General features: G+C 42.8%; 1 protein-coding gene across 3 annotated transcripts in view; it reads right to left on the minus strand.

Moving 5' to 3' along the window:
* Window positions 1–2,118: 2,118 nt before the first annotated feature.
* Window positions 2,119–12,908, minus strand: part of LOC119853315 (prolyl endopeptidase) — a 190,660-nt gene continuing 179,870 nt past the window's right edge. For 2 of the 3 annotated variants that reach the window (XM_038396251.2, XM_038396252.2), the window contains exon 15: window positions 2,119–2,865. In XM_038396251.2, coding sequence (XP_038252179.1) covers window positions 2,571–2,865 — 295 coding nt within the window. In that variant the 3' untranslated portion in view covers window positions 2,119–2,570. The remainder of the gene's footprint in view (window positions 2,866–12,908) is intronic. The other variant, XM_043510736.1, reaches the window with a different exon arrangement.

Genomic DNA, 12,908 nt, shown 5'->3' on the forward strand with positions numbered 1-12,908 from the left:
GGACCAGCCAAAGGCAAAGTAAGCTAGCTGCAGGAGAAAGGGTGATGCCATGATTCCGAGAACTACCCAGAGAACTCAGCTCAAGCCCAAAGAACTCTTGAGAGTGGCAAGGAAACTGAGTCAGGGAAAATGCATACAAGTGTGTTCATTATTTTGTCTAGATTTGTGTATTTCTCATGCTACCTAAGTAAAGGGCCTTACTCCTGAGGACATTCTGTGCCAAAAAAATAAAAAAAATTCTGCGCCCAATATTTTGAAATTCTGCAAATTTTAGATGTCAAATAAATGTGGAGGCTCCAGCATGGCACTGGGGAGTACAGGCCACTGGCTGCACAGAGGTGGGAGATCACTGTGCACCACCCCTGCCCCAGGACACGGATTCAGCAGTGAGGCTGCACCCACCCTGACACAGCTCAAGCACGAGGCCTGCCCCAGAAACACCCTAGGGCTCTGTCCCTCCGTGCCAGATGCACCAGGTACATGCAAGGCAGGCTCAGCAAGTCAGGATCCAAGTGTGGATGGGCTTAGTGTGTGGGGATCCAGGTGTGGGTTGAGCGGGTTCTGTGTGGGGCAATCTGGGTGCGGGCGGCTCAGTGGGGGATCCGGGTGCAGGGCGGATCTGGGGACTTGTTGGGGATTTTGGGTGCAATGGTAATGGGACCCTGCAGATGGGTCCAAGTGACGGTGATTGGGGCTCAGCAGGGAGGGGTCGGTATGTGGGGAGATTGGAGCTGGGCGGGGGGGGGTCTGGGGAGCTTAGTGGGGGGGGTGAAGCTCAGTGGGGTGGGGATCCAGGTGCAACGGGTTGGGGCTTGACAGGGTGGGAATCCGAGTGCAGATAGCTCATTGGGGTGGCCCAGGGGCAGGGGGAGTGGGGCTCATCGGGGTGGGGATTCTCGGTGTGTGTGGGAGGGTGATGATCGGTGGGTGGGTGGGTCTGGGTGTGAGGGGGTCTGGATGCATGGGGGTTGGGTGGGTAGGGGAGCAGCTCCCCATACAGTGTTCCCTCCCCCTGCAGCTGAGGAGCGATGTGTGCAGGAAGTACAGTGGGGAGAAGGGAGGAATTTGCAGAGCTTCCTACAGCCAGGGGAGAAATCTGGAGGTGGGTCTGACATGGCCTGGGTGCCATGCGGGGAAGAGGAAGTCCCCTCCTTCCCAGCCAGCTGGGACTAGCAGCTGAGCCCGGTGCAGGGTAGGAGCCACCAGCTGGGTCTTCTGCAGTCACGCCCCAGGCCCCACAGTGATTTACCTCTCTGCCAGCTACCCTTGGCACTTAAAACTGCTGGGGAGGGTCACATAACTGCTTTTGTGGCTTCCTTTTGTTTCCCCATCAGAAAGTCATTTTTCTGCAGGGAAGCACAGAAATCTGCAGGGGACATAAATTCTGTGTATGCACCGTGATCCAGAATTCGCCCAAGAATAAAAGAGTAATGCTATTTTAGAATCCTATGCAAAATTAATGGGTCTGTTTGCTTTCACTGTTGAATGACCATATTGAGCTAAACTGTAAACCCAGAATGCTCACATGGCTTGAACTTGGGGAGAGTATGTGTTTAAGCTATGGATGAGCCTAAGGGGTCAGCACTAGTCTGAAGGGCTGGGTAGCTGGATTGCAGGGTCTCATCTCTCATGAGGGAGTGCCAGAGAAGAGGATCTTCACCCTGAGTACGCATAGGGACTGTAAGCCAGGGGCAGTACCTGGATTCTGTTCAGACTCAGGAGGCTTAAATACCACACAGGACCCAGCGAGGTAGGCCCAAAACATAACAGCCTGGTGAATGTCCAGTTTTGGGGGAGCTCTATCAGGGCTCTGTGGCGACACTGGTGATATCTGGTCTGCTCTTCAGAAGTAGTTAAAGATCCAGGGACAACATTGTCAAGATTATCTGTGCAACTTAAAAAGAACACAGTAAAATCCTAGAGATGATCCAAATTCTGCAGGTTCAGTTTCTATTACATGTGGAAATAAATTACCTGATACTAAGCTGGTGAAGTAGTTTCTGCAAGAAACTGATGAAGTTAAGCAACAGACGTATGATGGACTGTAATACATTGTTATGAATAATGTGAAGTGTAAGCTTTTTAACAGCAATATTTGACTTCAAATGACCCAGCGTATTTGTACTTCAGCATTTTAATTGAAAAGATTTTGTAATAACCATAACATTCTTAAATAACTGATATTATTCTCCAAGTGTTTGTACTGGAACAGTACTTACATTTAATTCCAGGTGAACTGGATATGTTTATAGGTGCAAAATACATTAACACTGTTTTATATGAAATAAGCTCAACTACCACAAACTCGGGAATCTAAATCTTCACAACAGCATTGCCAGCAATTCAGCTATCTATTCAAAGGTGCTATTTAAAACATGTACCTAGTAGAAAAGAAACCCAAGTAAATATTAAAAAGAAGGAAGCTTAAAAGACCAAAACTCCACAGCAGATGGGATCAATAAAATATTAAACTGCAGTTCTTAAATGTAAGTACTACACCAAGTGGTTGGTTGTTTTCACGTAGTGTAAAAGCCCTTGATTTCTAATTGAGACAGTAATGTGTATTCTACCTATTCAATCCAATCAAGATTTAGGCACCGTGCTATAAAGGCAAACATATCAGACACTTCTTCTATAACTTTAGCTGTCGGCTTTCCTGCTCCGTGCCCAGCCTTGGTATCAACATGAATGAAAAGTGGGTTTGTTTGTTTATGGCTTCGGCCCACCACATACTGCAGAGTAGCAATGAATTTCAGCGAGTGCAGAGGGACCACACGATCATCATGGTCGGCTGTGAGAAGTAACATCGAGGGATACTGGATTCCATCCTCTTCTGGTAGTTTGATATTATGAAGTGGAGAGTACCTGAAAAGAGGACACAAGGCCATTGAACATTCAAGCCATCAGAATGGTGCCTGACAGCACTCAGAAAGTCAGTCCCCCATTTGTATAAAATCAATTTTATGTGATGTAGGTAGTGATTCTCTCTCACTTGTGTGCTATTAAAGTAGAACAATGGCCACTTATCTCTCTCTATTTGAATATTCTGGCTCTCAGCCCTGTGGGAGCCCTTAGTAAACTCCTTCCATTTTGGAAGTAAATATGCAAACATTTTAGACAGACATCAGACTTATCAGCAACTGCAATAGTACTCATATGAAATAGGGAAACCTAATAGGCTGGAGCGTCCACTCCACATCCACTCCAGGTGCTGTGCTGCTGGGAATCAGCCAAGTACTGTCCATAGGGATGGCTTCTGGCCTTTATGGAGCCAGGAATGGTTGTCTCCAGGAGCCATGGGGTTAGGAAGTTGGACCCCTCCAACCTCTGGACCCCTTCTCAGCCCCTATTTGCCTTCAGGGGACACTGTGCAGGAAACGGAGGGGAAGTTTTCCTGCCTCTTTGACCAACCCCTTCGTGGGCGATTCTCTGAATGAGGGATAGTCTGGCTTCCAAAAATTTGTTTCACTCCCACTGGGCACCATATATCCCTAAACACTAACATACCATGAATTCTCTCAAGACTCTTCTTATATTAGAAATTAAGATTACAGCAATACTAAAACACAGGGGATTATAATATAAGAACAGCCATACTGGATCAGACCAATGGTCCATCTAGCTCAGTATCCTGTCTGCAGACAGTGGCTGGTGCCAGAGGCTTCAGAGGGAGTGAGTAGAAATGGCACTTTGAGTGATCCCTATCATCCAATCACAGCTTCTAGCAGTCAGATGTTTAGGGAGAGACAGAGCATTGGGTTGTGTCCCTGACCGTCTTGGCTAGTAGCCATCGATGGACCTATTCTCCATGAACTTATCTAGTTCTTTTATACTTTTGGCCTTCACAACATTCCATGGCAATGAGTTTCACAGGTTGACTGCACACTGTGTGAAGAAGTACTTTCTTATGTTTGTTTTAAACCTGCTGCCTACTAATTTCATTGGGTGACCTCTTGTGTGTTATGCGAAGGGGTAGATACCACTTCCTTATTTACTTTCTCCACACCAGTCATGATTTTATAGACCTCTGTCATATCCCCCCTCAGTCGTCTCTTTTCCAAACTGAACAGTCTCAGTCTTTTTAATTTCTCCTCACAGGAAAGCTGTTCCATACCCGTAATAATTTTTGTTGCTCTTCTCAATTCAAATATATCTTTTTTGAGATGAGGCAACCAGAACTGCATTCTGTATTCAAAGTGTGCACATACTAGGGATTTATATAGTGGCATTATGATATTTTATGTCTTATTAATTATCCCTTTCCTAATGGTTCTAACATTGTTAGCTTTTTTAACTACCACTGCACATTGAGCAGATGTTGTCAGAGAACTATCCACAATGACTCCAAGATTTCTTTCTTATGTGGTAACAGCTAATTTAGACTCCATCATTTTGTATGTATAGTTGGGGTAATGTTTTCTAATGTACATTACTTTGCACTTATCAACATTGAATTCTATCTGTCATTTTGTTGCCCATGGTGGGTGAGGTAATATCTTTTATTGGTCCAATTTCTATTGGTGAGAGAAACAAACTTACAAGCTCTATGAAAGCTTGTCTCTCTCACCAATAGAAGTTGGTCCAATAAAAGATATTGCCTCACCCTCTCTAATATCCTGGGATCAACATGGCTAAAACTATACATTTTGTTGCCCAGTGACCCAGTTTTGTGAGATCCCTTTGTAACTCTTCACAGCCTGCTCTGGACCTAACTATCTGAAATAATTTTGTATTGTTTACAAAGTCTGTCACCTCATTGCTTACCCCTTTTTCCAGATCATTTACGAATATGTCGAACAGCCCTGGTCCCAGTACAGATCCTGTGGGACCCTGCTATTTACCTCTCTCCACTGTGAAAAATGACACTTTATTTCTACCCTTTCCTATCTTTCAACTAGCTATTGATCCATGAGACGATCTTCCATCTTATCCCATGACTGCTTACTTTGCTTTAAGAGCCTTTGGTGAGGGACCTTGTCAAAGGCTTTCTGAAAGTTCAAGTACGTTGTCCACATTTGTTGACCTCCCCTCAAAGAATTCTAATAGATTAGTGAGGCATGATTTCCCTTTACAAAAGCCATGTTGACTTTTCCCCATATATCACATTCATGTACGTGTCTGATAATTCTGTTCTTTACTATGGTTACAGCCTGTTTGCAGGATACTGAAGTTAGGCTTACTGGCTTGTAATATGGACTTCCCCTTTGTAGCATGTACTTCATTTAGAGAGAAGAAAACCTTTAGAAGAAGAGCTGGCTTCCTTATTTGAAAATGTTTTTGTTTTTACTGATCGCAAACTGAGCTCATTTGGTATTTGTGCTTTAATTTTGTTTTAATATCACATTAGTTAAACAAGCTTCAGACTGCTTACTGAAGGAGTAAGTAACATAGGCATACAAGTTATCTCATGAGGTCTTAAATTCATTTATTTTTGTCTGGGTTTAGCAGCACCTAACACAGCTTACTAGAAGGAAACAAGTTTTATTATACACAAACGTTTGTATCATATCTACAGTAGATGCATTTTGTGGGAAAAATCCTGACAAAATTCAAAATATGAACTTGTCACAATTAACAAATTTTATTGTGCACTATAATACTGTAAAAATATCTTGCAATCAATATCACCATACGAAAGTTTATACTGTCTTGATAAAATGGCAATCAAGAGGCAAATGATTTACAATAGGCCAATAGATCATAACGTATTTTCATTTTGCATTAATTTTCTTTTGAACTCTATGATATTTTAAATAAATGCTTTAGCTCACAAATGAGCATTAGATTATCTATTCAGTTACATCTAATGGGGCTATTATTTTAGTATCGAGACACTACATCTAACAGGGCTATTATTTTAGTATCTAATATCTAGATTTAGTATTAAATCTTACATAGTAGTTTAATACTTGTGAGAAATCCTCATTCTTAGTCTTCACTGTTAAAGAAATGAAAATTCAGCATTAGTAGTGCAACTGTTACAGAAGTACTTTTTAAATGAGGTTACATATTGTAACAGGCTCTTTATAATCCATTATCAATTTGCAGCATATTAAAAAAAACAGGTCTGTGAAAATACAGAATCTTCTTAGGTTTCTGAGCAAGAAGTTAAACCTGAATTAATTTTCTTTTGTGCCCCACTCCCAATCAATTTATACAAATCCCTATCTACATTCACAATGTAACTTAGAAAAGCAATCCGCTCTCCCATATAATTAAAAACACTATTTGTTTAGCTGTGGGGCTGAGTGCTCTGTTCTGACAGCCTACCGGAAAAAGTAGTCATTACTTAAAAAGCCAACCGCGCATGGTATGCAACTTTTGAAAATATGGCCCATTGGCTTTACAGAATTTTTCCAAAAAGCAGAAAGGTATAAATCTACTATTTATAAAAGTGACTTAAAAGTTAATTTTGAACTTTCAGTGTCCAGTGTGTTTATAGATTCATAGATACTAAGGTCAGAAGGGACCACTCTGATCATCTAGTCCGACCTCCTGCACAGCGCAGGCCACAGAATGTCACCCACCCACTCCTATGAAAAACCTCACCCATGTCTGAGCTATTGAAGTCCTCAAATCATGGTTCAAAACTTCAAGGAGCAGAGAAGCCTCCCTCCAGTCAACCATGCCCCATGCTACAGAGGAAGGCAAAAAAACCTCCAGGGCCTCTCCAATCTGCCCTGGAGGAAAATTCCCTCCCGACCCCAAACATGGCAATCAGCCAAACCCTGAGCACATGGGCAAGATTCACCAGCCAGATACCCAGGAAAGAGTTTTCTATAGTAAATCAGATCCCATCCATCTAATATCCCATCTCAGGGGATTTGGCCTATTTACCCTGAATATTTAAAGATCAATTACTTACCAAAATCCCATTATCCCATCATACCATCTCCTCCATAAACTTATCGAGTAGAATCTTAAAACCAGATAGATCTTTTGCCCCCACTGCTTCCCTTGGAAGGTTATTCCAAAACTTCACTCCTCTGATGGTTAAAAACCTTCGTCTGATTTCAAGTCTAAACTTCCTGGTGGTCAGTTTATACCCATTTGTTCTTGTGTCCACATTGGTGCTGAGCTTAAATAATTCCTCTCCCTCTCCTATATTTATCCCTCTGATATATTTATAGAGAGCAATCATATCTCCCCTCAACCTTCTTTTAGTTAGGCTAAACAAGCCCAGCTCCTTAAGTCTCCTTTCATAAGACAAGTTTTCCATTCCTCGGATCATCCTAGTAGCCCTTCTCTGTACCTGCTCCAGTTTGAATTCATCCTTTTTAAACATGGGAGACCAGAACTGCACACAGTATTCTAGATTCTAGAATACATTTCTTCTATGGAAGAACTTTATCAACTTCCTGGACACCACAATCAGTTTTAGAAATGGATTATATACAGATAATTATATGCAAGAAATTCATGGATCCCCACGCTGACCTCCACAGATCTAGCAACCACCCTGGACACACCAAGAAAGCTATTACCTACAGCCAGGTACTCAGATACCAGAATTTGCTCTGAAAAGAAAGTCCAGGCTACACACCTTAACACCGCCTTCACTAAATAAGGACATTCCACCAGAGAAGTAGATCATGTCAGGGAACGGGCCACCCAAATACCCCAGGAGAACCTGCTTCAATACAGAAACCCCACCCCCCCATCCCACTGATTACACATCCCTACCCTACACTAGAACCCAGATGGGGTTACATCAAACAATTACAACCCACATTTGATGAGGACTAAATACTGAAAGAAGTCTTTCCCAAATCCTCTCTTCTGATCTTCAAACACCCCCCAACCTCACCCAGCTCATCATCAGAAGGAAGCTCCCCACAGACCAGGACACAGCCACTCAAAGAAGCACCGGACCCTGCCAGAACAACAGATCCAAAACCTACAGACATATCTCCACTGCTATGATGATCAACACCCCCCACAACACACCTTCCCTGGGTCCTACACATGCCTATCACAATATGTGGTGTACCTCATCCAGTGCACGAAATGCACCAACAACTATGTGGGTAAAACCAGACAATCGCTAAGCTCTGGAACGAACTCACACGGAAAAAATGATGAAAGACAAAAACATCCTATCACTCATGGGTGAACACTTTTCACAAAGCGATCATTTCATATCTGACCTCTCAGTCCTTGTCCTCAAAGGAAATCTGCACAACACCCTCAAAAAGTCAAACATGGGAACTTAGGATATGCCCCTAAATGAGAATAAACATGGGTTCACAGTGCTTGGGCTCTGGGGTTGAAAAACTGCCATGTAGACATTTGGGTTTGGGCAGAAACTCGAGCTCTAGGCTCCTGAGAGGGTGGCGGGTCTCAGAGTTCAGGCTCCAGCCCAAGCCTGAACATCTATGCAGTGATTTCTAGCCCTGCAGCCTGAGCCCAAGTCAGCTGACCCAGGCCATAGGGCTTTTATCCCTGTTTGGACATATTCTTAGGGTAAGTCTACACTGCAATATAAGCCCACGGTTCGTAGAACTTTAGATAGCAGACCTGGGTTTGTTAACCTAGGGCTTGAGCATCTATACTCATTTGAAATACCAAGTTAGAAACTGTTGAACCCTGGGTCCCAACCAGGGGCTGTAGTGTCTACACTGCATTATGTGGGCCCAAGTCCAACCACCCATATCCCAGACTTCCTAGTGCTCTCTCAAAATGTGGCTGGCTCTAGCCTTTTGTTCGTGGTGCAGTATGGGAAAACTTGATTATCCACCAAACTTGATTGCCCAGAGGACGCAGAAAGTCAGCCTGTGGGATTGTGGTATACTTCTGGCAGACTCCCAGAACACAAATCCAGCGGGGCTATATCTACATTGGAAAGCAGCAGGGTTTGAACCTCTGGTCTAGGTGAGGTCTCACCAGTGCCTTGTATAACGGTACTAAAACCTCCTTATCCCTACTGGAAATGCCTCTCCTGATGCATCCCAAAACCGCATTAGCTTTTTTCACAGCCATATCACATTGGCAGCTCATAGTCATCCTATGATCAACCAATACTCCAAGGTCCTTCTCCTCTTCCGTTACTTCTAATTGATGCGTCCCCAATTTATAACTAAAATTCTTGTTATTAATCCCTAAATGCATAACCTTACACTTCTCACTATTAAATTTCATCCTATTACTATTACTCCAGTTTACAAGGTCATCCAGATCCTCCTGTATAATATCCCGATCCTTCTCCGAATTGGCAATACCTCCCAGCTTTGTATCGTCTGCAAACTTTATTAGCACACTCCCATTTTTTGTGCCAAGGTCAGTAATAAAAAGATTAAATAAGATTGGTCCCAAAACCGATCCCTGAGGAACTCCACTGGTAACCTCCCTCCAACCTGACAGTTCGCCTTTCAGTAGGACCCGTTGCAGTCTCCCCTTTAACCAATTCCTTATCCACCTTTTGATGTTCATATTGATCCCCATCTTCTCCAAATTAACTAATAATTCCCCATGTGGCATGGTATCAAATGCCTTACTGAAATCTAGGTAAATTAAATCCACTGCATTTCCTTTATCTAAAAAATCTGTTACTTTTTCAAAAAAGGAGATTAGGTTGGTTTGGCACGATCTACCTTTTGTAAAACCATGTTGTATTTTGTCCCATTTACCATTGACTTCAATGTCCTTAACTAATTTCTCCTTCAAAATTTTTTCCAGGACCTTGCATACTACAGATGTCAAACTAACTGGCCTGTAGTTACCTGGATCACTTTTTTTTCCTTTCTTAAAAATAGGAACTATATTAGCAATTCTCCAATCATTTGGTACTACTCTTGAGTTTACAGATTTATTAAAAATTCTTTCTAATGGGCTTGCAATTTCAGGTGCCAATTCCTTTAATATTCTTGGATGAAGATTATCTGGGCCCCCCGATTTAGTCCCATTAAGCTGTTTCAGTTTCGCTTCTACCTCAGATATGGTAATATCTACCTCTATATCCTCATTCCCATTTGTCATGCTACCATTATCCCTAAGATCCTCTTTAGCCTTATTAAAGACTGAGGCAAAGTATTTGTTTAGATATTGGGCCATGCCTAGATTATCTTTAACCTCCGCTCCATCCTCAGTGTTAAGCGGCGACACTTCTTCTTTCTTAGTTTTCTTCTTATTTATATGGCTATAGAACCATTTACTATTGGTTTTAATTTCCTTTGCAAGGTCCAACTCTAGTTGACTTTTAGCCCGTCTCACTTTATCCCTACATGTTCTGACCTCAATTAAGTAGCTTTCCTTGCTGATCCCTCCCATCTTCCACTCCCTGTATGCTTTCTGCTTCTTCTTAATCACCTCTCTAAGATGCTTGCTCATCCAGCTTGGTCTACAACTCCTTCCTATGAATTTTTTCCTCTTTCTTGGGATACAGGCTTCCGATAGCTTCTGCAGCTTTGATTTAAAGTAATCCCAGGCCTCCTCTACCTTTAGATCCATAAATTCTTCCGTCCAATCCACTTCCCTAACTAATTTCCTTAATTTTTGAAAGTCAGCCCTTTTGAAATCAAAAACCTTAGTTGCAGATTTATTTTTGTTAATCCTTCCATTTAGTTTGAACTGAATTAGCTCATGATCACTTGAGCCAAGATTGTCCCCTACAACCATTTCTTCTATGAGGTCCTCGCTACTCAACAAAATTAAATCTAAAATGGCATCCCCTCTAGTCGGTTCAGCAACTACTTGATGAAGGAATCCATCAGCTATCGCATCTAGGAAAATCTGAGCCCTATTATTATTACTAGCACTGGTCCTCCAGTCTATATCTGGGAAGTTAAAGTCTCCCATGATCACGCAGTTTCCATTAGTATTTACTTTATTAAAGACATTAAAAAGGGCTCTATCCATATCCAAATTAGATCCCGGAGGTCTATAGCACACCCCAAGCACTATCGTAGGAGAGGCTTTACTAGTTTTCTTCCCCAATGTAATTTTTGCCCAGACGGACTCTGTCTTAGCCATTGCATCGCTTCTTATTTCTTTACATTCTACCTCAGCATTGATATACAATGCTACTCCATCCCCTTTACCTTTGTTTCTGTCTTTCCTAAAGAGCACATACCCTTCAATACCTGTAGTCCAGTCATGACTACTATTCCACCATGTTTATGTTATCCCTATAATATCTGGTTTCACTTCCTGCACCAGTAGCTCTAGTTCCTCCATTTTGTTACCTAGACTCCTCGCATTGGTGTACAAACATCTTAATTTTTGCTGTTTGGCCTCGCTCACATTTTGTACCCTATTAGGCACAGTCATTCTACAGTCAGTATAACCTATTAGACTAGTATCCACACCGCCCTCGCTCCTTATATACATTCTCCTACCCATGGCTGTATCCTTTCTTACTTCATCTTCTTCCCTCTCAATGCTAAAATCTGGCGTGGAGATTTTCTGGACATCTCCCATCCCTCTCCCCCCAATTCCTAGTTTAAAGCTCTCTTTATCAGTTGTGCCAGCCTCGATCCTAGAAGTCTATTTCCTTCCCTACTAGATGAAGTCCATCCCGAGAGAACTGACCTCTGTCCGTGAATGCCTCCCAGTGGCCATACATCCCAAAGCCCTCCTTATAGCACCACTGCCTAAGCCATCTGTTGACAGTCATAATCTTGTCAGACCTCTGTTGCCCTTCTCTAGGAACAGGAAGGATCCCGCTAAAGATCACCTGAGCCTCAATTTCCTTAAGTGTCTTCCCCAGCCTAGCATAGTCTCCCTTGATACTTTCCAGCGAGAATCTGGCTGTATCATTTGTTCCCACATGAAGGATAATTAGGGGATTCTTTCCTGCTCCCTTGAGGATCCTTTTCAACCTCAGGTCTACATCCCGTATCTTAGCACCCGGAAGACAGCACACCCTTCTATTCTCAGGATCAGCTCTAGTTACAGGCCTGTCTATTCTTCTCAATAAAGAGTCCCCGATCACATAGACCTGCCTTTTCCTGGTGACAGTGCTATTCTCCAGTCTCTCCCCTCTTCCCTCTGGCTGGAAGATCCATAAGTTCTTCAGTCCAATCCACTTCCCTAACTAATTTCCTTAATTTTTGAAAGTCAGCCCTTTTGAAATCAAAAACCCTAGTTGCAGATTTATTTTTGTTAATCCTTCCATTTAGTTTGAACTGAATTAGCTCATGATCACTTGAGCCAAGATTGTCCCCTACAACCATTTCTTCTATGAGGAGAACTTTCTAGAATACTAGAAATACTAGGCTCCTCGGAGCCATCAGAGGAGTGAAGTTTTGGAATAGCCTTCCTGGGAAGCAGTGGGGGCAAAAGATCTATCTGGTTTTAAGATTCTACTTGATAAGTTTATGGAGGAGATGGTATGATGGGATAATGCGATTTTGGTAAGTAATTGATCTTTAAATATTCAGGGTAAATAGGCCAAATCCCCTGAGATGGGATATTAGATGGATGGGATCTGAGTTACCCAGGAAAGAATTTTCTGTAGCATGTGGCTGGTGAATCTTGCCCATATGCTCAGGGTTTAGCTGATTGCCATATTTGGGGTCGGGAAGGAATTTTCCTCCAGGGCAGATTGGAGAGGCCCTGGAGGTTTTTCGGTTTCCTCTGTAGCATGGAGCATGGTTGACTTGAGGGAGGCTTCTCTGCTCCTTGAAGTCTTTAAACCATGATTTAAGGACTTCAATAGCTCAGACATGGGTGAGGTTTTTCATAGGAGTGGGTGGGTGAGATTCTGTGGCCTGCACTGTGCAGGAGGTCAGACTAGATGATCAGAATGGTCCCTTCTGACCTTAGTATCTATGAATCTATGAATCTATGGTCTCAGTTTGACTTGCATTCAGACTCTCCACCCCATGGGGTATGGGGACCCTAGGTTCAAGGCCTGGGTTAGTGCGATTTGTACACAGGCAGAAGGGAGTGGGTAGGTAGGTTTGAGTGCG

The sequence above is a fragment of the Dermochelys coriacea genome, chromosome 3 (assembly GCF_009764565.3).
Source record: "Dermochelys coriacea isolate rDerCor1 chromosome 3, rDerCor1.pri.v4, whole genome shotgun sequence".
In the NCBI taxonomy this organism is placed as follows: Eukaryota; Metazoa; Chordata; order Testudines; family Dermochelyidae; genus Dermochelys; species Dermochelys coriacea.